This window comes from Grammomys surdaster, unplaced genomic scaffold (assembly GCF_004785775.1).
Source record: "Grammomys surdaster isolate TR1022 unplaced genomic scaffold, NIH_TR_1.0 218, whole genome shotgun sequence".
Classification (NCBI taxonomy): domain Eukaryota; kingdom Metazoa; phylum Chordata; class Mammalia; order Rodentia; family Muridae; genus Grammomys; species Grammomys surdaster.
Window position 1 is genome coordinate 3,250,997 of NW_021604663.1, and position 23,971 is coordinate 3,274,967.

Below are 23,971 nucleotides of genomic sequence, written 5' to 3' on the forward strand. Positions count from 1 at the left end.
AGGAAGGAAGGAAGGAAGGAAAATCATCTTGCAGGAAGTCAACTTTTCCAGGGTCACTTTGTGACGTACATTTTGAGATTAGTTGTTTCCTAAAACATCTGACTTATTTCTTCACTCACTACTTCTGAGGGAGGTTTTGGGATGTCGCCTGATACACAGAAAGCAGTCTTTCATTGGTTCCAAGCATTGTGCTCTAACAAGGAATAATGAGAGTTGTATTTAGTGGTGCACTTACAGGCATTTACAGACTTTCTAGAGGAAACGTGTCCATTAGAGGTGTCTAGAAACATTTCCTCCACAGAAGCCTGGTGAGAGGCGGATACTAAGCAAGCAGCATGTATTTTACACCTGTTTTCCTCTTGTTTTAACGTACTTATTTAAGTTGTCAGTATGTATCACTTGATCTTTAACAATAGCTGTGTTTAACAATTGATTTGCAACTCTTATTCCTGGAGTCTAGGTTTGGTGCCCCAGTGGAATCAGCCCAAGGCACAGTCTGTGGGATAGGGTTAGTGGTAATCAAGTGTTTAGAATCATAAGAAACCAGTTCTCCACCAACCACACAGAGGATTTGGCTAGGCACCCTCGTTTGATCTCACTTAGGCTCATGACAGCCTTGTAAAAGTAGATTTTACTACCTACTGTTTACAGAGAAGGAAACTGAGCCAGGATGGTATCGAAGCACATCTTCTCAGATATTAATGAACATAAGAGTCAGGCCAGACTTTGTTATAAGTCAGACTGGCTCCATCTGATTGGGTGAGCCTGAGGCTCTTCTGCATCTTTACCCAGTTTCCAAGTGATGCTGTTCACTCCTCCCCTAGAACAGGAGGTCCTGATTCCTATACTGAATAGTAGACAGCTAAAAGACACTCCAAACTGGGACCCAGCTACCTGGTTCTGTCGAATTTCATTAAATAATTCAAATTACTCTGGGGTGTGTGTGGCAGTGGAGGAAGGGGTATCTCAAGCTACTAACTCAGAATTACAACATTTCTTAGAAAAAAGAAAAGCACCATCTCTTTTATTGGGACAGATGCAGTCTCTCTGCAACATGGACTTACTTTCCCTGCTTGGAGTCTCCAATAATATATTTCCCTCTTCCAGTCAAAGGGTTTGTACCTCTCCAGCAATGTCACCGTGGCTTTACTGGGTACCTAAATCCACTTAGTGCTGAGAAATTATCACCTGAGTAAATGTTACAGATTGTAAACTCTAAGAAAAGGGTTGTAGGTATGCTCAGACCATGGCCCATATACCACATGTAGTCAAGGATAGCAAGAGATGTAGTCCAGCATAGAACCACAGATTTATGTAAAACATTGAGATTTTTACGTGTACATTTATGGGCGTGTGCGTGCATGCATTCCTGTGTGGGTGTGAATGTGTGTGTGTGACGGTCTATCTGCCATGTGTGTGTGTCTCTGTGTGTATGTGTCTCTGTATGTGTGTCTGTATGAGTCTGTGTGTGTATCTGTGTGTGTCTGTGTGTATGTGTCACTTGTGTGTCTGTGTATCTGTGTGTCTATGTGTGTGTATGTGTCTCTATGTGTGTCTGTGTGTATGTGCCACTGTGTGTGTGTCTGTGTGTCTCTGTGTGTCTATGTGTGTGTATGTGTCTCTGTGTGTGTCTGTGTGTATGTGTCACTGTGTGTGTGTCTGTGTGTCTCTGTGTGTATATGTCTCTGTAGTGTGTCTGTGTATATATGTGTCTATGTGTCTGTATGTGTCTATGTGTGTGTGTGTGTGTGTCTCTGTGTGTGAATCTGTGTGTATGTGTTTCTGTATGTGTGTCTGTATGTGTCTGTGTGAGTGTCTGTATGTGTGTATGTGTCTGTGCGTGTATGTGTGTCTGTATATGTGTGCGCATGTGTGTCTGTGTGTATGGGCCAGAGATCAATATGGAGCATCTTCATTTATTGCCTTATTTTTTAAGACAGGGTCTCTCACTGAACCTGGAGCTTGCTGTTTGAACTGGACAGGCTAGCCAGTGACTCCTGGGGACCCTGTGTGTGTGCAGCCCAGCAATTCCAATATATCTGGATATTTTTGTATATGCTGGACATCCAAACTCAGGTGCACATGCATCACAGTGAGAACGTCACCTCCTGAGCCATCTCGTCAGCCCTATGATGAGATTTGTTTTTATTCTTCAATCCTTTTTTACAGTCCAGTCTTCATCCCCATCCCAGTCCACCCCCCAACCGCTCCCCATCCCATACCTCCTTCCCTCGCCCCATCTCCAAAAGGATGTCCCCACCCCTCCACCCCCACCCCATCAGACCTTCCCCACTCCCTGGGGCCTCAAGCCTCTTGAGGGTTAGGTATATCGTCTCTCACTGAGGCCAGACCAGGCAGTCCTCTGCTGTATCTGTGTCGGGGGCCTCATATCAGCTGCTGTATGCTAGTGGCTCAGTGTCTGTGGAGATCTTTTTATAAAATCTTGATTAACTGGATCTTGAGCATAGAGTCTGTAGATGGCAACGTCATGTCACAGTGTCAGAAGATTAGAGAAGCCTGTCTGGTGGAAACAGGAAGGAACAGTAGAGAAAGTGCCCCTTTGGCAAGCTTGACTGTAAACACTGCAGGGTTACCTGTTACAGTGAGAGTCACTGATGGAGAACTTGGAAGTGACACAATTAAAACCACTTTCAGATCAGTAGTTGACTACTGGAACAACTTGACTAAAGAGACAACTTAAACTTTATATTTCAGACTGAAAACATTAACAGCCTAGGGTAATTATTAATAATGCTGTGGGTCATTTTCAGATGGTTAGTTAATATCTGAACAGCTCTCTGGAAGTAGCTGTCTAATAATAGAAGAAGCGGCTACTGAATACTGAGTTACCATGAGAACATGCCGATAAAGACTGACTTTAGTCAAACAAATACTATATGCATATTAGATATAGCACTGTTGTCTATGAACTACTAAGTAATATTCACTAGCGGTGAATTACACACAACCAGGAGGCCATCGTGGAAAGTGATGAGCCCCAAGTCTACCCTCTGAGAGCTACTTTCTGTCACTATGATGTAATCCTTCAGGCTGAGTGACTTCCTAAAGGAAGTGGTGTTAGTCAGCTTACAGTTCTGAATGCCCAAGAGTATGATGCTGGCATCAGGTCAGCTCTGCTGAGGCACTCATGACGAGATGGCGAGGGATCGTATGTAGGAGACAAAAATCACATCGCAAGATAGATCCAGAATGCCATTTGGTGGCCAGGCTTATTCATAACGACTTAATCTCTTAAGATCTATTTCAGGGCCTGGAGCAATACATCCACAGATAAAGTTCTTGCCATGTAAGCACCAGGCTCTGAATTCTATCCCAGAGCATGTGTTTTAAAAGCAGTGGTGTGAAGTGACAAGGTGGATCAGCAGTCACGAGCAATGTTTGCTCTGGAGGAGGACCTAGGTTCAACATCCAGCACTAACATGGTGGCTCACAAGCATCCACAACTCCAGTGCTAGGGGATCCAATGCCTTCTGGGGGCTCCTGTGAGCATCCAGCATGTATGTGGTTCACAGACACGCATGCAGGTAAACTACTCATACATATAAAACACACAAATCAAAAAATTAAACCAAGCATGGTTATGTATTCTTGGATTCCAATACTAGGGAGGCAGAACCCCTGGGATTCAATAGCTGGTCATCCAACCTAGTGTGTCTCGGGCCAGGTAGAGACCGTATCTCAAAAAGCAAACACAGCATCTAAGGAATGATGCCTGAGGTTGGTCTGTTTTCCACATGTGCGTGTGTGCATGTACATACACACACATACATACACACATGCACACACATATGCACACACATACACAGACAAACAGACAAAGAACCAATTGAGAACCCTAGAGCACTGCTTTATTCCCTTCTGGGGGAAGGGTACCCAATGATCTAGGCACCTATCATCAGTCTTCACCTCTTCAGAATTCACTAGTTCCAAACACAGCCACACTGAGAGCAAAGTTCTTGATACATGAGTCCCTGGGGGACAACCTTAGTGTCAGCTCTGCAGGCACCTAAGATAAAGCCCTGAGCTCTCTGTATCTAATACCTCACGGAATCCTTTCCAAATATTCAGTATTTTGTTTTCAATGTAAAGAAATGCCATAACGTTGAGTAATTTATCCAGCATTCCCCTCCACTCTGTGCCCTTGGACAACTCTCCCAGTCTCCAGACTGACAAAACCTGAGTTCTTCAAATAAAAATATAGAAGCCATCCCACCAAGATGCTTCATAACAAGTAGAACAATAACTGTGGGAAACCATCGAGGACATTTTCTTAGATAAGCAGTTGGCTGGGAATTTAGTACCAAACCCCCAACTCATGGATTGCTCTATGATCTGACTAGTCTTGTAAGTCATCCATCCCTGGGAGGTCTGGAAGGAGAAATGTTCTCACAGAATAGCTGCAGTACCTGGGTGAAGGAGGCTCTACAAGCTTTAGATTGATCAGGTGTAGCCTCACAAATGTTACTAAACAGAGCTGAAGTCAGAGATCTGTGTGTGTGGAATGTGTGGTGTGTATGTGTGTGGTGTATGTGGTGTGTGTGTGTGTGTGTGTGTTGAGTATGTATGGTCTATATGTGTGTGTATATGTGTAGTGTATGGTGTGGTATGTGATGTAGTGTGTGGTATGGTGTATGTGTGGTGTGTGTGTGTGGTGTGTGTGTACAGTGTGTGGTATGGTGTATGTAGCATGTATATGTGTATTATGTGTTTGCATGGTATGTGTATGTGTGTGTATGTGTGGTGTGTGTGTGTTATGTGTGTGTGGTGTGTGTGTGGTATGTGTTGTATGTGATGTGTGTATGAATATGTGGTGTGTGGGTGTTTGTGTGTAGTGGTATTATGTGTGTGTGCATGTGCATGTGTGTGTTGGGAGGAGGTATAAATCCATACCTCCAGAATTGAGAACTAACCTGAGATTCTGATCACATCTTTATAATGTCTGTGAATCTTCTCCAACTTTTCATGAATCCAATTGTGATGGATGGTATTGTCAACTTGTTGGGATATAGAATCACCTGGAAGACAAAAGCGTGGGAGTGCCTGTGAGGGATTATATAGACTAGGAAGAAGATCCACCTTGACCGTAGACGTCACTGTTCTACGAGCTGAAGTCCTGGCTGGACTAAGTGGACAGCGTGAGTTAAGCACCAGCATTCACCACTGTGCTTCCGGATTACAGATACAATGTAACCAGCAGCTTCAAGCTCTTCCAGCTGACTGCCCCTCCCCTAGAACTGTCAGTCAAAATAAAGCCTTTTCTGGGTCTGTAAACTGCTTTTTCACAGTGCTAGAAGAAATAACTAATACACCAGCTAATTCCACTGCCCTGTCTTGGTTCTTGTCCCTAGGTTTGGCCGGAAGTTCTGCCTCTTGGTCACCATCCTCATCAATGCTACCTCTGGGGTTCTCATGGGGATTTCCCCCAGCTACACCTGGATGTTGGTGTTCCGCTTTCTTCAGGGACTGGTCAGCAAAGCGGGCTGGTTAATTGGCTACATCCTGAGTAAGAAGTTTGGAAGTGCTGTTGGGTACACACAGGGACTTTTAGTCAGTGGAACCTGGGCAGAAAGACAATGCTGACTTTTATTCTGTACCTAAGGAATTTTTAGTCAGGTGGTGGTGGCACAAGCCTTTAATCCCAGCACTGGAGAGGCAAAGACGGGTTGATTTCTTAGTTCGAGGACAGCCTGGTCTATAGGTCGAGTTCCAGAACAGCCAGGGCTACAGAGAGTAACCCTGTCCTGAAAATCAGCTTCCCTAAGAAAATAATTTTTTAGAATATTTGTTTTCTGAACCTTAGGGTGTTATATGGAGAGAAAGCCTAGCCTACCAAACCTATTCAGTCAGAAGATTCTAAGATAAGAGATGTTCGTGGGATGTGAGCGAATTCTCACTGTACTCTGTCTGTTTTAATAGACCACTTGGACTTACAGGGAAGCTGAGGACCCAAGTGTGGCTGTGGATTTTTTGTTATTCAACAAGATCTAGAAATGGCTAGGAGACAGGCTTTGGCATGCCCTTGGGGGGATTATCAATAATAAAAAGCTAACTGACATAGAAAGATCCACCTTAACTGTGGGTGGCCCCATTCTATGAGCTGGGATGCTGGACTAGAAGAAGAGAGTGAGCTATAAAATCTGGGCTATAATTTACTCACTAGTAGCCAGAGTTACAGTTAAGGTCTCTGAGGTACAAATGCTTGCTTAATTCTATAGCACAGCATCTATCTAGCACTTGGGTAAAATCACCACCTAGTTAACATATAATTTTACCTGTTAACATGTATCTGGGGAAATTTCAAGGCAGAAAGAGAATGTTATTCCCTCCACAACAGACAAATAATAAATGCTTGGTAAATGAAGACCTTAATGCATCCAGCTATTATCCGACTAGTAATTTGGTTTCTAGAACATATTGTGTAGAAATCAATTATCCCAATGTACACTTTGTCATTAATCTCAACCTCTGACCACTCCTCAGGTTCTTGACACCCACCTGGTGGCTCCTCCCCACCCCCACCCACATCTCCCAAGCCCCAGCCAGGACCCCAGCCACTTTGAAAGACAGACACGAGCATTTGTTGAACACCCATACCGTTTTATTTCATCAATTCAGCCATTTTAAAATATGGATTTCGGCAACTTATAGAAATAGATTTAGCATATATGTCTGCTGAGTTAGAAATCATTTAACTCCTTAACAGATTTTCAAGACATTTAAAGCAAAGACTAAGGCTTGTGGGACAGGTGAGATTCTAATTTCAGTATGTCTTTCATATGAAAACAACCTATCTCCTAGCTCCCCACATATAGACCTCATATGTCTGCCGTGATGCAGACATGCAGTCATGAGCAAAGCTGATTTTGTCTCCATGTGCAGCTGTGGCTGGGAACTTGCTTCTCAAAGTGTATCATAAGTCCTGGTTTGTGTGTTTTCCACTTTCCTTAGAAAGGCTTACCTTAACCACTCCCACCACAAAGGTTTCCAAGAGGCATGTATTTAACAACTCATTTGCAACGGTTTTGAAATTTTTTAAATGAGTATTTTGCAAGCTAGTAGTAGCTGATTCCTGCCCCTGTCCACCACAGGGTTTCTACATCCATTACGAAAAATAACAGAATTACAAAGCAAGTATTTATCTGTGTGAGAGAGCAACTTGTATGTGAATGTCTAGTTATACATGAAACACCTGTGACCCAAATTCAGTTCTTAATTCATTTATTCATGCTTTGAGTTATCACTGCCTGGGTTTTGTGTGAAATACGATTACATTCATCCCTGAAATTTTAAAAAAAAACTATTTTATTTTGCTATTTTATTTTTGTGTGTATATGTGTACATGCCACACAGAAGCAGGTACCTGTGGAGGACAAAAGAGGCCATCAGATCCCCTGAGGCTGGAGTTAGAGGTGGCTGTGCGTTACCTGTCAGAGGTGCTGGGAACCAAACCAGGTCCTCTGCAAAACCAGCAAGTGCTCTAAACCACTGAGCCATCTCTCAGCCCCTGAGATTCTTTTATTATTATTGTTACTATTTTTTAATTTTATCTTTTGACACAAAAACACGTATATAATTCAGAATGGCCTTGAATTTACAAGAGTCCTCCTGCCTCTCTACCTCTACCTCTGCCTACTGGGATTATAGACATGAGATACCATACTTAGCTTTGCACTGAAATTATTCTAAAAGTCAAAAAGATTTGCTCATTTTGTTAACATGGTCCAGTTAATGCAAGTTTATAATTAACACAATAGCAATAACTGCAACAAAATGCCCACTACCACTACACACACACACAACACACACATCACATACATACCACACAAACATCATTCCCCACCCCTCACTCCACCCCCCACACATTTTAAATTGTTTGGAGAGCTGTATAGAAAATCCTAAATTAAGCCTGTATTTTTAAGCTGGTTGCCTAAAGGTTGGAAGCTGGCTTTGCCCCTAGCTGACCACATGGATTCTTTGCTCTAGTTACAGAATTTGTTGGGCTGGGCTATCGAAGAACAGTGGGGATTTGTTACCAAGTCGCCTTTACTGTTGGGCTCCTGATCCTGGCTGGGGTGGCCTATGCACTTCCCAACTGGAGGTGGCTGCAATTTGCCGTGACTCTGCCCAACTTCTGCTTCCTGCTCTATTTCTGGTAAGTCTGTTGGGAACAAACAGAAGATGCATCAGAATAATCTATTCTGTCCAAGTCTTCCTTCCCCATGAACAACCTGCTTGTAAATGGCAAAGCTTTGTTCTCTAGGCCTGTGTCACAGGAAGCCATAAAAACCACACAGTTCCCTGCTGGAAATCCAGTGTCCTTTAGATTAGGGTCTAAGACTTTTGCGTCCTGTTTCTTTTATTTCCTGGTATTTATTTGTTGTCTTGCTCCCAGCAGCTGGTGACCAATTTGGATGGCACACCCTTCTTAAAAAGTCAGCCGTGTTTCCTTTGTTATCCAGTTACTCCTTTACAAAAACTCTAAGACAGACAGGCAGAGTGGCAAATGGTTCTATCACTACGTTCCCATAGGCCTGAACAAGGCAGACATCTCTAATCAGCCATAACAGTAATTATCCCAAAAAAGGCCAACATGGCAGTCCAGAAAGACCGTACTGATAAATCCAAGTTACCCATGCTAGTAAAACATATCTACCATTCCTACCCAAGGGAAACACACAGATCAGCAAGTCGGTGAGGAGTCATTCATAAGGATGTGGAGGTTTGAAGGGCTCTCTGTAGGATACGAGTTGAGCTGTAGATCTGTCAACCCTGAGATGCTAAAAGGGAGTCATCTACAGATAGCAAGGGCCTGTGAAATTTAAGGATCTGGAATTCAAGTAAACTGAGTGTATATCTTAGTTGCACGTGGAACAGAAGGCCAATAAGTGCAAGTGAAGAGAATTAGAAGATGAAGGACTGAGAACCAAAACTCAAGAAATAAATGGTGAGAGTTGGATAAGTACTTCCCACACAAATGCAAAGACCTGAGTTCAGATCCCCAGCACCCATGTAAATGCCGAACAGAAGGCAGCCCGCCTGTAATTTCAGAGGTTGAATGGCAGAGTCAGGGGATCCCTAAAGCAGGATGGCTTGCTGGACTAGCCAGATTGTCAAGATTCTGGCATTCTGACCCCATTAAGCAAGGTGAAGATCGATAGAAGGTCTCCCAGGGCCAGCCTGAAACCTCCACATACAGGTACACACACACACACACACACATCCAGTCACACATATACAAACACACACATCCAAAACAAAAAGAAAGAGAAGAATCACCAGTCTTAGAGAGGAAAAGCTGAAACAAAAGGAACAAACTGGTACCACTGTAGTAAAAGGGGGCCTTACAGGGCAGATGGAGGGGTCGGGGCCACAGGCAGTTCTGACTAATCTTCATCTCCCCAGAAACCTCCTCACCCCTCCCCACTCCTCCTCACCCCTCCCTGCCCCTCCTCACCCTTCCCTGTCCTTCCTCACCCCTCCTCATCCCTCCTTGTAGTGACACAAACAGCACGTTCAGCTGCTCCCTGCTTAGCAGCTCATGTGCTGCTGTTCAGGTTAGGAGTCTCAGAGGAAGAGCCCTGAAGGCTTCCCAGACATGGGCTGACTACAAGTCAGTATTTAAGGGAAGACAGAGCTTCACATGCCCTGCACGGTATTCTTGTCCTCCTCAGTAGATCCAACTGAACCTCCCCATGCAAAGTGCTCCCAGAAACTCAACTGTGTGCATTGGCAGTGGACAGGCAGCAAGGTATCCCTCCCCTGGTCTTATACCCTAGGTGCATACCGGAATCTCCAAGATGGCTGATCTCCCAGAACAGAAATGCAAAAGCCATGAAGATAATTAAGCATATTGCTAAGAAAAATGGAAAATCAGTGCCAGTCTCTCTTCAGGTGAGTTGAGGCCTTGGGTGTCAAGTGTGAGGTTTTGAGAAGGGAGAGTACAGTAAACATACCACGTGTGCTAGCCATTCCAGCAGAGAGGCATGAGGCCTGCCTCCTTGCATTTTGGCCACACTATAGGAAAATACAGTAGAATATTTCATACACAAGATTCATGTTCCCTGGGAGAATAAACAGTTGGCAAACATCAGACTCAAAAATAAACCAGATTTTTAAAAACAAGCCAGAGAAGGAGCTGTTTCTCTCCTGTGCAGCTCAAGGTTTTCCCGGCTGCTTTGCCTCAGCAAATGCTGTTCTGTTTCCTACAAACCCAGCCTCCCCAGGACAGGGTCTAGATCCATAAAGCAGAGTTCTGAACACAAATCATTTCATGGATCATTTTGGGTGCAGCCATTTTGGTCTGTGTTTCAGATTTTGCCGTTGGTAGATCTCAGCCCTGTGAACGCAAACCTGTTCATCTGTGGGACTAGAAAGGAGAAATGGATTGTAATAGAAAATTGTGTCTAGGGTTAGGATGTAGCTCAGTTGATAAGGTACTTGCCTAGCATGCATGAAGTCCTGGGTTCAATTCCCAGTGCTGCACAAAACCTTAGTGTGTGCATGCCAATAACTCCTGCACTTCAGAGGTGGTAGAGGCAGGAGGCTCAGCAGTTGAAGATATCCTTGACTGCATAGTGAGTTCAAGGCTACCCCAGGCAGAGACAGTGTTTCAAAAGAAAACAATAAAAAGAAAGTTCTGTCTAGATAAGAGTAAATCATTTCTGAATGAGACTGTAGCAAGTAAGTTAACTGTAAGATTTTGACATTTACATGACTTGATTTGAAGGACTCAGAGACCGTATTTGTGCGTGTGTGCGTGTGTGCGTGTGTGTGTGTGTGTGTGTGTGTGTGTGTGTGTGTTAGACCTTAGGTTGATGTCAGTGATCATGTTTGATCATTCTTCTACCTTAGTCATTAAAGCAAGATCTCTCAATCAAACCCAGAGCTCACTGATGAGACTAGTCTTGCTAGCCAACTTGCTCTGGGAATTACAGGCTTGTGACCACACCCACCCAGCATTTAGAATGATTGTTAGGATCTGAACTCTAGTCCTCATGCCCATATGACAAGTGCTTTAACTGCTGAGCCGTCTCCTCAGCCTCTTGATACTTTATTCCTACTGAGCTCCAAGTGATGGTGTTACTGTCCCAGTGTCACAGTCTCAAACCTGAGCTTCCCTTCTTCTCAGCCACAGAGGAATCCAGATGGGTCCCTTAGGAGTACAGAGCTGGGTCTCCATGGTACCCCAGTGTACCTTACAGATCACATGCCATGAGCAACATAATTGATCTATGTCTCAGACTCTCTTCTGTGCAATGGAGTGAAAAACAGACCCTAACTTCTAGAGTAAAGACTAAATAAGACAGTGTGGCCAACAGAGGACTGGGCCCATGATGGATACTCAGTAGATAAGTACAACTGCTCTTCTCTTTAGGACCCAGAGACCCCTTCTAACAGAAAACCCCCTTCTTGCTCTTCTCTTAGAGCCTGAAGGCAGAAGAGGATGTTGGCAAGAAATTGAACCCTTCGTTCCTGGACTTGGTCAGAACTCCTCAGATAAGGAAACATACATTGATCTTGATGTACAATTGGTAAGGAAGTCCTTTGTTTTAACTTCAAATTCTTCTGCATTCATACAATTACAGTCACTCTCATTAAAGAGAGGAAAAAGCACACCCTTAAACTATCACCCCAAAATAGCATTACCAGAGGATGTTGACGCGTAGCTCACGGACAGCAGTTTCGCCTGATAACATTTTCTTCAGACAAGTGTGAGTCTTGGCTTGGAATCAGGACAGAATTTCCAAGAATTTATGAAGTGGTCATCGGCATAATTCTGCTGTTTTTTTTACTCTTTATGTATATGAAGTGTTATTCTCTGAATTGAGAATTACAAAAGTATCAGTCAGTTCTGAAAAATATTGAAGATGTAGTTTGTCTTGCTGCATCAAATAATCAATATTTAATTATTTACATAAAATAAATATGGAGCTGGAGAGATGGCTCAGTGGTTAAGAATACTTGTGGCTCTTAAGAGGATCTGGGTTCAGTTCCCAGCGCCTGCCTTATGGTTCACATTGTCTGTAGCTCTAGTTTCAAAAGACTGGTCACCATCTCTGGTCCCCATGGCCATCAGAAATGTACATAGTGCACTTACATGCAGGTAAAACACTGATACATACAAACTGAAAATAAACAAATATTTTTTAAAATAAGCATGTATATCCATACCATTAATGTACAAATTTGATTTCATCTTAATAAATTGTAAAATTATGCATATCAAAGAATTGTTTTTAAAATAAATTTCTTTATGATTATCAGTAAATCTTAGATTTATATGCCTATTTGCCTATTTCATATGCCTACATGTTAAGAGTCTCATAAAAATATCTTCAGCAATAAGCAGTTGGGAGTTTAAAAATATTTAAGAAGCCCTGGCCTGTGGCCCAGGAACCAGTAGGGTTTTTTGTTAATTGGGTTGGTTGGTTGGCTGGTTGGGTTTTTTTTAACTTTCCAAGTGGTTCTAATACATAATACAAATTGAGAAGTATTAGTATAGATTATTTGATCCTGAGTATAACTCTCCATACATATGTAAAGCTAGTGAAGAAAGGCCTTGTCCCCCTTTTTTACTTGGAAGGGAAAACAAACAAAACCCCACCCAGGGATGTCTGGATTAGACAGCCCTGACTCTGCAATGCAGGGACCAGCTTCTCAGGGTTGGTTGTGTTCAGGCACACTCAGAACCATGGGTGTCAGCGTGAGGACATTCTTAGGGGCCTAATTCCCCACAGTGAGCACTGACCCTCATCCTGGCTGCAGAAAAAGATCTGTCCTCGCTGGCAAAAGTCGCATTTCTCCCGGTCCTGTGCATGTTGACTTCTGGCCATGGTCTCCTTTCCCTTGCCTGTTAGCCTCAGATTTCCCATCATTTTAAGTTAACAACATTTGAAACATTGTCGGAAAGCTAGCTGCGGCAGGTCAGAGAAGAAAGCGTTGTGAAGGGAGGCTACATACACTGAGATTTCAGGTTTATGGAGTCTGAATTAAATAGTCAAGTCTGCATCCAAACTGCTCGAGAGGACCACAAAGAGGCCCAGACGCAAGCAGAAGGACCTAGCCCTCATAAAAAGCTGGATGAGAAGGCATGTGCCTGTGGTCCGAGTGCTGGGGAGGTGAGACAGACGGATCCCCGGGGCTTGATGGACAGACAGTCTAGACAATCAGGATGCTCCAGGTTCAGTGAGAGACCCTGTCTCAAAAGGAGAGGTGGAGAGAAATAGAGGGAAAGGCAGGACATCAATTTCTGACCTTCATATATACCTTTACACAGGAACAATTACACAGATACCACGCAAATATACACATAATATATATAACATTATATTAAATATATATAAATATATGGCACTTATATAATATATATACATGTATACATATGTACATACATATACATACATGCTGATATATATATATATATACATGTATACATACATATATACATAGATATATACATATACATACATGCTCATATATATACATGTATACATACACACATATATACATACATGTACATATATCTACATTAAAATAAAGAGAGAATTGATTGACAGCAGGAGCCACTGGCCATCATTCCATTAAGTCACTCCATCGGGACTTCTCATCTTCTCACTGGGCCAATGAATAGGAAGTTTCCTAACTGTTTCCAGGCTTCTGCTTCTTAGGTCCCTCCAGCCACAGTAAAATAGTGGGTATAAAAGCAATGCCACATTTGGGGAGACAGAGAAAAGATCACAGGCAAAGGTCATTGCTGCTGACTCTACCTCTTCCCCAAGGCTCTCCTGGCAGGAGTGTGTACTTGATGCTGGACTTGACTTTGGCTCTCCTTTTTGCTCAGGTTCACGAGCTCTGTCCTCTACCAGGGCCTCATCATGCACATGGGTCTCGCAGGGGACAACATCTACCTGGATTTCTTCTACTCCGCCCTGGTGGAATTCCCAGCCGCCTTCATTATCATCCTCACCATAGACCGGGTGGGTCGCCGCTATCCCTGGGCTGCATCAAATATGGTGGCAGGAGCAGCCTGTCTAGCTTCGGTCTTTATCCCTGGTGGTAAGTCCAGAGAGCAGATGGCTTTGAGGAGAGCAGATCCAGCACAAAGCCTTGCTAGAACATTCCAGGAACTCCCTTGACCTCTGTATAATCCTGCACAGTAAACGAGGAAAATCCCATACTGTCAGCAACTATCCTGTGTCTTTCCTTTTGAAATGTTTGTTTGAGAAAAGGGACAAAAACCCATGAGACAATCCTTTTAGCGACATGGGGCTTCATTTGGGGGTCATCATAGATGAGCAATTACTTGCAAATACGCCCACAGCTTACTGGTTCTCTGGGAAAACCTCTATGGAGTATCCCAGCTTTGGAAACCGGAATCTTACTGCTATTATAAAGGCCGAGACATAACATTACAAATCTCTTAGAGATAGAACTACGGACACAGTAGAAAGAGTGGGAATGTTCAGGAGTGGAGGGGGAAGGGCAGAAGACATTTAGGACGAGAAGATTCTCTGTGTATAAGGGTCCAGATCCACTTAGAGTCACTCCCTTGGGTCAGTGATGCACTCTGGATGCACATGCATTTTCAGTGCAGATTCATTAGGTGTCCACTCTGGGAAGAACGTTGATAATGAAGGAGGTTATATGCATGCCAGTGGGGCAGATGTGGGGAGTCTGTACTTTCTTCATTTTGCTATGAACCTGAGCTATACTTTAGGTTTCAGATCATTTTTGTTTTATTTTGTGTTTTGTGGTGTCTGTCTGTTGTTTGGTTGGTTGATCTTTTTAAGAGATTTTTATTTATTTATCTTATGTATATGATGAGTACACTGTCACTCTCTTCAGACACACCAGAAGAGGGCATCGGATCCCATTACAGATGGTTGTGAGCCACCATGTGGTTGCTGGGAATCGAACTCATGACCTCTGGAAGAGCAGACAGTCATCGGTCTTCCTCCATCAACCTCTGACCAGCACGCATATGCACACACAAAACGTTAGAACTGCATCTACAGTTAGAGCATACAGATCTGCAGAGGTTGTTACGTCTGCCTCGCATCCATAGGGAACTATTCTTGCTTCCCCATCTCATTCTGCAATGTGGAGTTTGTCCTTTCAAGCCCACTCTGGAGCACTGTGTGAGGAAAAGTGATCCTATGCACAGTGTTTGAGTGTTGGGCTTTTCCCTCAGATCTACAGTGGCTGAAAATTACCGTCGCGTGCTTGGGTCGAATGGGCATCACCATGGCCTACGAAATGGTCTGTCTGGTCAACGCTGAGCTGTACCCCACATACATCAGGTGAGTGTGAACACTTGGGTTTGGGTTAGAGAGCCTTTCTTCTCAAGCACAGTGAGGCGATAGAGAGGTGGTCAAAAGCAGTAGCCAACACTTCACCCTCAGGCTTACAGGGTGAATGACACCCAGAAGCCACAGGACTCAGAAGCACGAACACAATGTAGAGAGTGACCAGAACAGCTGAGTGGTTTATGGCAACCACAGACATGGCATGAGTCACGTGATGGAAAGAAAAGCGGGCATCACTCTTTCCAGTCTGAAGGCTTATAACAAATGAAACAACAGACTGTGGGTGGGATTATGCCCACCCATCATTTCTGCATGTTGAAATGAACAGAGTCAATGCTTATCCATTCTCAGACATTTAACAGCTCGGGGAGTGAAGTGGTAGGTACCTCCTACAAAAAAGTGAAAAGTTAAGTTGGTTTTCTGTGACTTAGGAATCTCGGTGTTCTCGTCTGCTCCTCCATGTGTGACATTGGTGGCATCATCACACCTTTCCTGGTCTACCGTCTCACCGACATCTGGCTGGAGTTCCCACTGGTCGTATTTGGTGAGAACGCAGCATAGCTTTAGTTACTAGTGATCAGCGACATTAGTGGCATTAGTTTAATGCTCTCAAGTTAGTGCCAACACTGGGCTATGGAACTGAGACCTCAGAAGCACAAATTGAAGCCAAGATGAGAAGAAAGAGGCATTTCCCTGAGGCACCCCCACTCCCCCTCTCCAGTGACATCCAGCCCTCTCATGTCTGTCAAAGAAAGAACCCTTCTGCCTCCGTTCCCAAAGCACTCTTACTTCATTACTTCAAAGACAGATGTTTAAAATTTCAATACCCAGATAGTATGGAATTCACAACTAATAACATAGGTCAGCAGGACAGAGCCCATGCGTTGATACTCACCCCACCCCTACTTTCCCCCAATAGAGTTCAGGATGAGGCATGGCATGGTCCCTTCTGCTACTGCCAGGAGACTCAGGCACTAATAGGAATCACCCAGCTGCTTCCTAGCCCTCTCTCTCCCTCCTTGCTAGTGGATATAGTATGTTAGCCTCTATAGATGCTGATCACAAAATCTAAAAGGATCCCAGGGACCCTGGGTACCCCCATCCAATCACTGTGCACTGCCTCCTGCCCTGCTGCACACTATGGGGCAGCTGCCTGCCTACATGTGCCCACAGGGATGACTGGATTCAGATCCAGGCTCACATTCGCCTGCTCAGGGTAACTCGAGCGCCTCGCCTTGGTTCGCCACTTTTGTCTACTTTCAGATCAACTCTGAGAGGCTTTTAGACTTAAAGCTACTCCTTTCCCAGGGCACACCACACTGACTATTCCCCTGGACTCCCTGGCAAATCCACCCACTATTGCTCTCTTGGAGCTACCTGTCGCCCCCTACAATTACCTTGGTTTGTTTCTCCCCTTACCTCGTTCTTGATTTGTGAGCGGGAAGTTTTCCACGCTGGAAGGCCTGCCAGGGAAAGTTTCAAGCTGTTGCTACAACTCTCCATCAAAACAGACACAGTGCATTTTTCCACATTCCATCTTATTAACAAGATGGTCAACACTGATAGCACATGGCCTCTTTACCCTGAGATAACCAGAGTTACCAAGCCCACTGACAAGAGGTACATGCCTCAAGATTCTGACTCCCAAGCACTGGTTGGGGGGGGGGGTCAGCAGGACATTTATTGACATCAAATAGGAGCTTCATATTTCTGTAACCACCACTACTTAGCAGGTCTAAGAAAAGTCTAGGCCAATATGAAGTGTTGTGGTCCCTTGCCCCATTTCACCTTCTACTGGAGGACAAAAAGGACTGTATTTCAAAAACTATAGTGAACTCAAAGTCAGTCCCAAGTTCACCTCTGCAAGGCTTTCTGTCAACTTCCTTTGCCTACCTTTAACCTGGTAGAAAGAAGGTAACTAAGGTTATTCTTTCCTTCCTCCCTCCTCCTCTTCTTCTTTTCCTTCTCCTTCTTCCTCCTCCTCCTCTTCTTCTTCCTCCTCCCTCTTCCTCCTCCTCCTCTTCTTCCTCCTCCTCCTTCTTCTTCCTCCTCCTCCTCTTCTTCTTCCTCCTCCCTCTTCCTCCTCCTCCTCCTCCTTCTTCTTCCTCTCTCTCTCTCTCTCTCTCTCTCTCTCTCTCTCTCTCTCTCTCTCTCTCTCTCACTATTTCACCTAAGAAGCCTAGAATTACTGGCTAAGACCTCCCTGGAGGGCGAAGTGTGGCTCAGTGACACAGCATTTTCTCAGCACAGGCATAGCCCCAGTGCCATCCACAGCAGCAGAACAAAACAGATAACAATCACATGGAAAGTGGGCAGTGCTATCCTGGTTAGCAGGGCTGATTCTTGCATGTATACAATGATAATCTTGTGATCTGCTATTCACTGGACTTCACTGTCTTCAGACTCAGAGCTAGAGAGATGTGTTAGGGCACTCCTGTGATCTCAGCACTTGGAGAAGCAAGTACGGGAGAATTTGGGCTGCTGGCCTAGTTTAATTTCTGTTGCTGTGACAAAACACCCTGACAGAAGGCAACATAGGGAAGAAAGGTGCTTGTCTTAGTTTACAATTTCAGGTCACAACCCACAGTGTGTGGGAGTCATGGTTGTAACTTCAAGCAGCTAGCCCCATCACGCCCACAGTCAGCAGAGATAAATGCATGCATGCTCACTTGCTTGCTTATGCTCACAGGATTTTTTAGCCCTTATACAACTGTCTTGCCTAGGGAGTGGTACCACCAACAGTGGGCAGGGTCTTCCCACATGAACTAAGTTAAGACAACCCCTCATAGACACACCCACAGGCCAACCCAATGTAGGCAATAGACTCAGAGACTCACTGAGAGTCTCTTTCCCTGATTCTAGGTTATATCAAGATGGCAATAAAAGCTAATCAACACAGCTATGTAGTGAAACCCTCTAAGGAACGGACTCTGAGTCAGCTGAAGTAGCTGCGTCTTGCTTGTATTTGTTGCTCGTTACAGTATAGAACATCCTAAGATGTTTGAGAGGTCCAGAGAAGTTAATCATGCTCACCCATGACCACAGTTCATACCATGGATTGGGCCTCATCCTACGGACTTGGCAAGCATTTGTTCACCTCCATCAGAGCAAGCCCCTGAGGTAGATTATGTCACCTGACAAATGGCAGAAAGTCAGAGTCCTCTCAGGACCGTGCCAGGTCCTCAGACCAGCCAGGAGGCAGAGTCAGACACCCAGCACTGGGCTTGTGCTCTGTGCCCCATGGGTTCATTTCTACTATTCCTAAAGAGAATTGGAGTCCAACACGCAGTTCTTTGAAACTCCAACTAATGAAAAATTAGCATCCCATTTGCTAGACTCTGCTATGGCAGGGAAACCCCAAAGCACACCTCTTAAAGTAATATATCTCCAATTTAAATTTAAAAGTCAAAAATATTCGTGTGCTTGTTATTAAAAATTGCAACTAGAGACTAAAACAAAGGAAGCTGTGTGGCCACCTGCAGCCCAGTGGTTGGCTCTGAGTTGGGCCTGCACTGTTTCCGTACTAGAGGATTGACCCGAGGGCTTCGTACATTCTAAGCAAGCTCTATGCCACTAATATACACCTTGGAGGTGTTTAAGACTATTCTAGATACCTTTCTGTTACTTGTGATTAAAAAAAAAATTCTTTGGCCAAAAGCAGCTTAGGATTTATTTAACTTACACTTCCAGATCACAGTCCACCACTGAAGAACTCAAGGCAGGAACTCAGTGACAGGAACCACAGAGGAACCCTGCTTTCTGGCTCACTCTCTGGTTTCCCCTGCTACCTTAGCCCAGGCACACTTGCTTAGGAATAGCACCACCCACAGTGGACTGGGCCCTCCTACATCAGTCATCAATGGAGAAAATCTCTCACAGAGATGGCCATAGGCTAATTACTCAAATGAGGTTCCTGCTTCCAGAGTGACTCTAGGTCATGCCAAGTTTATAATAAAAACTAACCAAGAGGCTGAGTGATTCTTCAGTGACTAGGAGCATTGGATGCTCTTGCAGAGGACCCAGATTTGGTTCTCAGCAGCCACGTAGCAATTAATAACTGACTAGAGAGTCTAATGTCCTCTTCTGGGCTGAGCAGTACTGTACCATGTGGTACACCAACATACATGCAGGCAAAACACCCATACACATAAAATAAGATGTTTATTTTAATTAAACAGCACAGAGACAGTGCCCCATCATGTAGGTCATACTGACCTTGAATTCACAGTTCTCCCATCTTACTCTCCCAAATGCTAGGATTACAGGTGAGCACTACCATTCTCAAGGCTCTGAGCATCTGGGCTTGAACTAAATGGCTTCACTATGGTTTGGGATAGTATTATATATGCATTAATGCACAATCCATTGTTCTTTCACCAAAAGAACTTGATTATATTCACTCATGATGTGTATGTGTGTGTGTGTATGTGTGTGTGTGTGTGTGTGTGTGTGCATGGATGAGGAGTTCTGTTTTCTCCTCCTACCTTGTGGGTGGCTCTTGGGGCTTAAACTCAAGCTTAGCAGAAAGCTTCTTGACCCTGCTGAGCCATCTTTCCAGCCCTCATGCAGTTACTCTTGTTGGCTAGCAATGGTCCACGTTCCTGACTTGTTCCCAATGCTAAATGCTTTATATTGGCAGAGTTAGGTTCTTCTTTGTATGGTTAGGGGTTTTTTTCAGAGCTATTTTTCTAACTCTGAAATTTCTTAACTCTGCGGCAATGTCCCGTATCCTAGAATAACCTTGACTCAAAATGTTAAGTATTTCATTTCCCTAAAAGGAATTGTAGCCCAATGGTACTTGGCATTGAGTGTATTATTTATGATGGAAAATAGGGTGTTGAAAGGTGGCAAGGGAGTCTATAAATAAGAATGGGAAAATGTACCCCCCAAAAGAGAGAGGGAAACAAGGGGACCCTAATTATAGAGACTGCCTAATTTCAGCTCTTGATGTGATTTTCATCTGTGTCTCAGCTGTGGTCGGCCTTGTGGCTGGGGGACTTGTGCTGTTGCTACCTGAGACCAAAGGGAAGGCTCTGCCTGAGACCATCGAGGATGCTGAGAATATGCAGAGGTAGGAACCTGGGCTCCCGAATGAACTCCACAGATGTTTAGAGATACTTCTGGATCCGATGGGGGAGAAAGACTAGGTTGAATTCCATATCTCATATCATGGGATCAAAGCAAACTACATCAAAGCATTAAACATCAAACAGAGACAAGAAATTAGTGAAAATGCCATAGGAGGATTGGTTATAATTCACAGCTTCATAATAGGCAAAGTCAGTCTAAATGTGACAAAAAGAAAAAAAAAAAGTTCAGAGCCTATGGGAGAAAGATTAGTCTGTATGCATTCACTACAAAAATTCAGAGTTGAATTACAACACTGTCATCACTGGTTAGCCTGGATAAAGTGTTTAGTACTATTCAAAGGCTGGCTTTCTGAATGTACATGGGGGGCCCTAACAAAGCCGACAGAGCTGGGCAATGATAGTGCATGCCTTAAATCCAAATACTCCGGAGGCAGAGGCAGGTGGGTCTCTGTGAGTTTGTGGCCAGTCTGGTCTACAGAGTGAGTTTCAGAACACCAAGGGCTATAGGGAGAAACCCTGTCTTGAAAAAAACAAAACAAACAAACAAACAAACAAAAAACCATGAGAACTACCTCTCCCCCAGAGAAAGTGGCTGGGGCCCTGACTCAGCAGAAAGGAAAATGAATCGCTCACACGTACATGAAAGTAAGTCCCACCTCTTTCATAACCAGAGATATGTGAACTGACGCAGCACAGGTATTCCTCTGTGTCGTCAGAGATCAAACTACCCGGAGCACACTGTACTTGGGAAGAATGTGCAGGACCCAGCAGCCCCCATGTGGCTGTGGTAACACTCTGAACCCTTCATGACGGTCAACCCAACCACAGAAATAGGATGATTGTGTATTTGTCTTTTTACCCAGGCCCCACCTCTTGAAATTTTTTGTGTGAAATGTGAGGTTAGGACTAACTGTTAAAGGATCTTTGAATGCAACAAAAGGTTAGAAGAACATAAATGCCCTTCAGTTGGGAACCCAGTTGAGTAAATTCTTGTATGCTGTACACCAAAGTACTGTATAGCCACTAAAAAGAATGATACAGCTTTGTATCCACTGATAAAAAAAAAAGTCCTCAAAAATACATTGTTATTGAAAAAAAAGCCAAAGCATAGAAAAGCATTCATTCTAACATTTGGGTAAATACAACATAAGTACATAGACATACAAATATTAAATAGTATTGAAAATAAAATAACAAAGTATAGAAATATTCAAGTAGCCCCCTTATCTAAGGTTTTTGTTTCCAATCTTTCTATAGCCTCTGGTTATAGACATATAACCTGTGGTCCCATAGCTCTTTTCTACAGTGAGAAATGGCACATAAGCTCAGCTCCCAGGATCTGGGACAAAGCCAGATGTGGGAACCTGGACAGGCATGTCCTCTTGTTGGCAATTTATGGGAGCTGCTGGATGGTGGCTCTTCTCTTTAGAGAGCAAATCTTTTGTAGTAGACCACAGTCACCATTTCCTATTGCCCTGGGCCTGGTCCACTTCTGTTACTGTCTGGTTCCCATGACCATTTGTATTTGAAGCACCTAAGCTACAGCAGACCCTCTTATCTGAAGGCATCTTCCTATGCACGTTACCCTCTCTCCCCTGGAGGACAGAGACTCCATCCTGAGCATACCCACACACCTAAAGCTGTCATGTCCTGTCAGAATAAGCCCCAGACATGTACCATATACTAGTTAAAGTCCCTCCAGTTTTTTCCTCAGCCAGCTCCCGCAACAGGTGGGCTGTCATACATGAGGGTGAGGAACATAGGCATAGTCTCACACAAGCTATCCAGATGGCCTCAGACTTTGGGATTTCATGGGAAGTGAAGAGAAAGCTGAGCTAAGGCTAAGGGTCCTGCAAAGAGCGGCAAGAGGCAGGGTGCTCATAAGCAGGACGGCAGACCACAGAGTTGGTACTGAGAGCACATACCTGTTATGTGTCCCAGACATAAAAAGCCAGAACCAAGAAGGAGTCCCTTCCCTGCCAGCAAGGGCTCTCAGTCTACCAAGTTATAAACACAACCTGTCTGACTTGTCTGACTGTTTGCCCTTCGCTCCCTAAGCCTGCCTCCTTTTCTGTAAATGAGGTGTAGTGGAAGCAAACATTTTCTGGGACTCTCAATTAGTACTTTCCAAAGCATGTTCATGCCTTCTCTCATCAAATGCTCACAAAATGGGTCTTACCATTAACCCCATTGACAACTGAAAAGAACACAAGCACAGAGATAAACTCTGTCACATAACCATTAATCAACAAAGCCATGGTGCCAATTGGGCCAGCCAGGCCATAGCCTCTGCTTATCATAAGAGGGCTGCTCATACCTAGGATAAGGCATCTCCAACTGTGTGGAGGACTAGGCATTCAGACTGTGTCAGTCAATATGCTTGCTGCTGTTCTTGCTGCTTCTGGTGTAGAGGCTGCAGTTGCTCAGGCTTCCTTACATTGTACTATTTGTTGTTGATGCTATTAGCGCTATTTTTCTTGGTGCTCCCATGCCATTGAGATTACAGTTGACACTGCTGCTGCTGCTGTTGATACGGTTGTTGCTGCCATTGGTGTTGCTGGTATTAATGTCTCTATATCTGTCACTGGTGTAATTGATGATATCACCACTGCAGTTGCTACTGCAACGGTTGCTGTTGTTGGTGCTGAAGCTGCTGCCATTGTTGCTGATACTCTTGTTGCTAATGGTACTGTTGCTATTGCTGGCAGTGCTATTGTTACTGATCTAGGTCATTGCTGTAGCCAGCAACGGCAGCGATTGGTATTGTTACTGCCGATCCTGTTGTTTCTGACACTAGTGTTTTTGCTCCTGCTGTTGCTGATGCTACCGTTGTTGTCATTTCTGTTAATGATAGTGATGTTGTTCTTGTTGCTGCAGTTGCTGCTGTGATTGGTGTCACTGTGGCTACTGTTGTTGGTGTTATCATTCCTACTGCTACTATTGTTGCGGCTGTGGCTGTTACTGTCGCTGCTGCTGTTACTGCTCCTGCTAAGACCACTATGACTAGTTTAGATGCAGCTATCGCTCTTGATATTGCTATTGTTGCTGCTACTATTGATGCTGCAGGTCCTATTGTTACCGATGATAACACAGCTATTTCTTTTGCTGCTATTGTTGGTAATAATGCTGTTGCTGCAACTGTTGATCTGACTGCCGCAGCTGTTGTTTTTACTGTTATTGCTGATGACGCTGATGTTATTGTTGCTGTTGCTACTGCAGCCAGTACAATTATTACCGCCATCATTGTTGCTGCTGCTACAGTTGATGGTATCCTTGCTAGTGTTGCTGTTATTGCTGTTGTTCCTTCCACTCCCGTTATAACCAAGTTACCATTGCTGCTGCTGTAGTTATTGTTTCTGTTGCTAACACAGCAGTTACTGATGTTGCTGCAGTTGCTGAAAACAATGTTGTTTCTGCTGAGGCCATTTTTAGTACTGTTGAGGCCATCCATCATTGCTAGTAATGCTTTTGGTGGTTCTTGTTGCTACTGCTGCTACTGTTGCAGTTACTGTCGCTGTTGCAGTTACTGTTACTGTCGCTGTTGCAGTTACTGTT

The 23,971-nt window shown here is 44.1% G+C and overlaps 1 protein-coding gene across 2 annotated transcripts in view; it reads left to right on the forward strand.

Moving 5' to 3' along the window:
- The window catches only part of Slc22a2 (solute carrier family 22 member 2), a 35,194-nt gene that overhangs the window by 5,494 nt on the left and 5,729 nt on the right, over positions 1-23,971 (forward strand). The window contains exons 3-11 of one of the 2 annotated variants that reach the window (XM_028772751.1): positions 5,370-5,524; positions 8,005-8,173; positions 9,798-9,912; positions 11,446-11,552; positions 13,862-14,076; positions 15,212-15,320; positions 15,758-15,870; positions 20,298-20,397; positions 22,284-22,290. In XM_028772751.1, coding sequence (XP_028628584.1) covers positions 5,370-5,524; positions 8,005-8,173; positions 9,798-9,912; positions 11,446-11,552; positions 13,862-14,076; positions 15,212-15,320; positions 15,758-15,870; positions 20,298-20,397; positions 22,284-22,290 — 1,090 coding nt within the window. The remainder of the gene's footprint in view (positions 1-5,369; positions 5,525-8,004; positions 8,174-9,797; positions 9,913-11,445; positions 11,553-13,861; positions 14,077-15,211; positions 15,321-15,757; positions 15,871-20,297; positions 20,398-22,283; positions 22,291-23,971) is intronic. The other variant, XM_028772753.1, reaches the window with a different exon arrangement.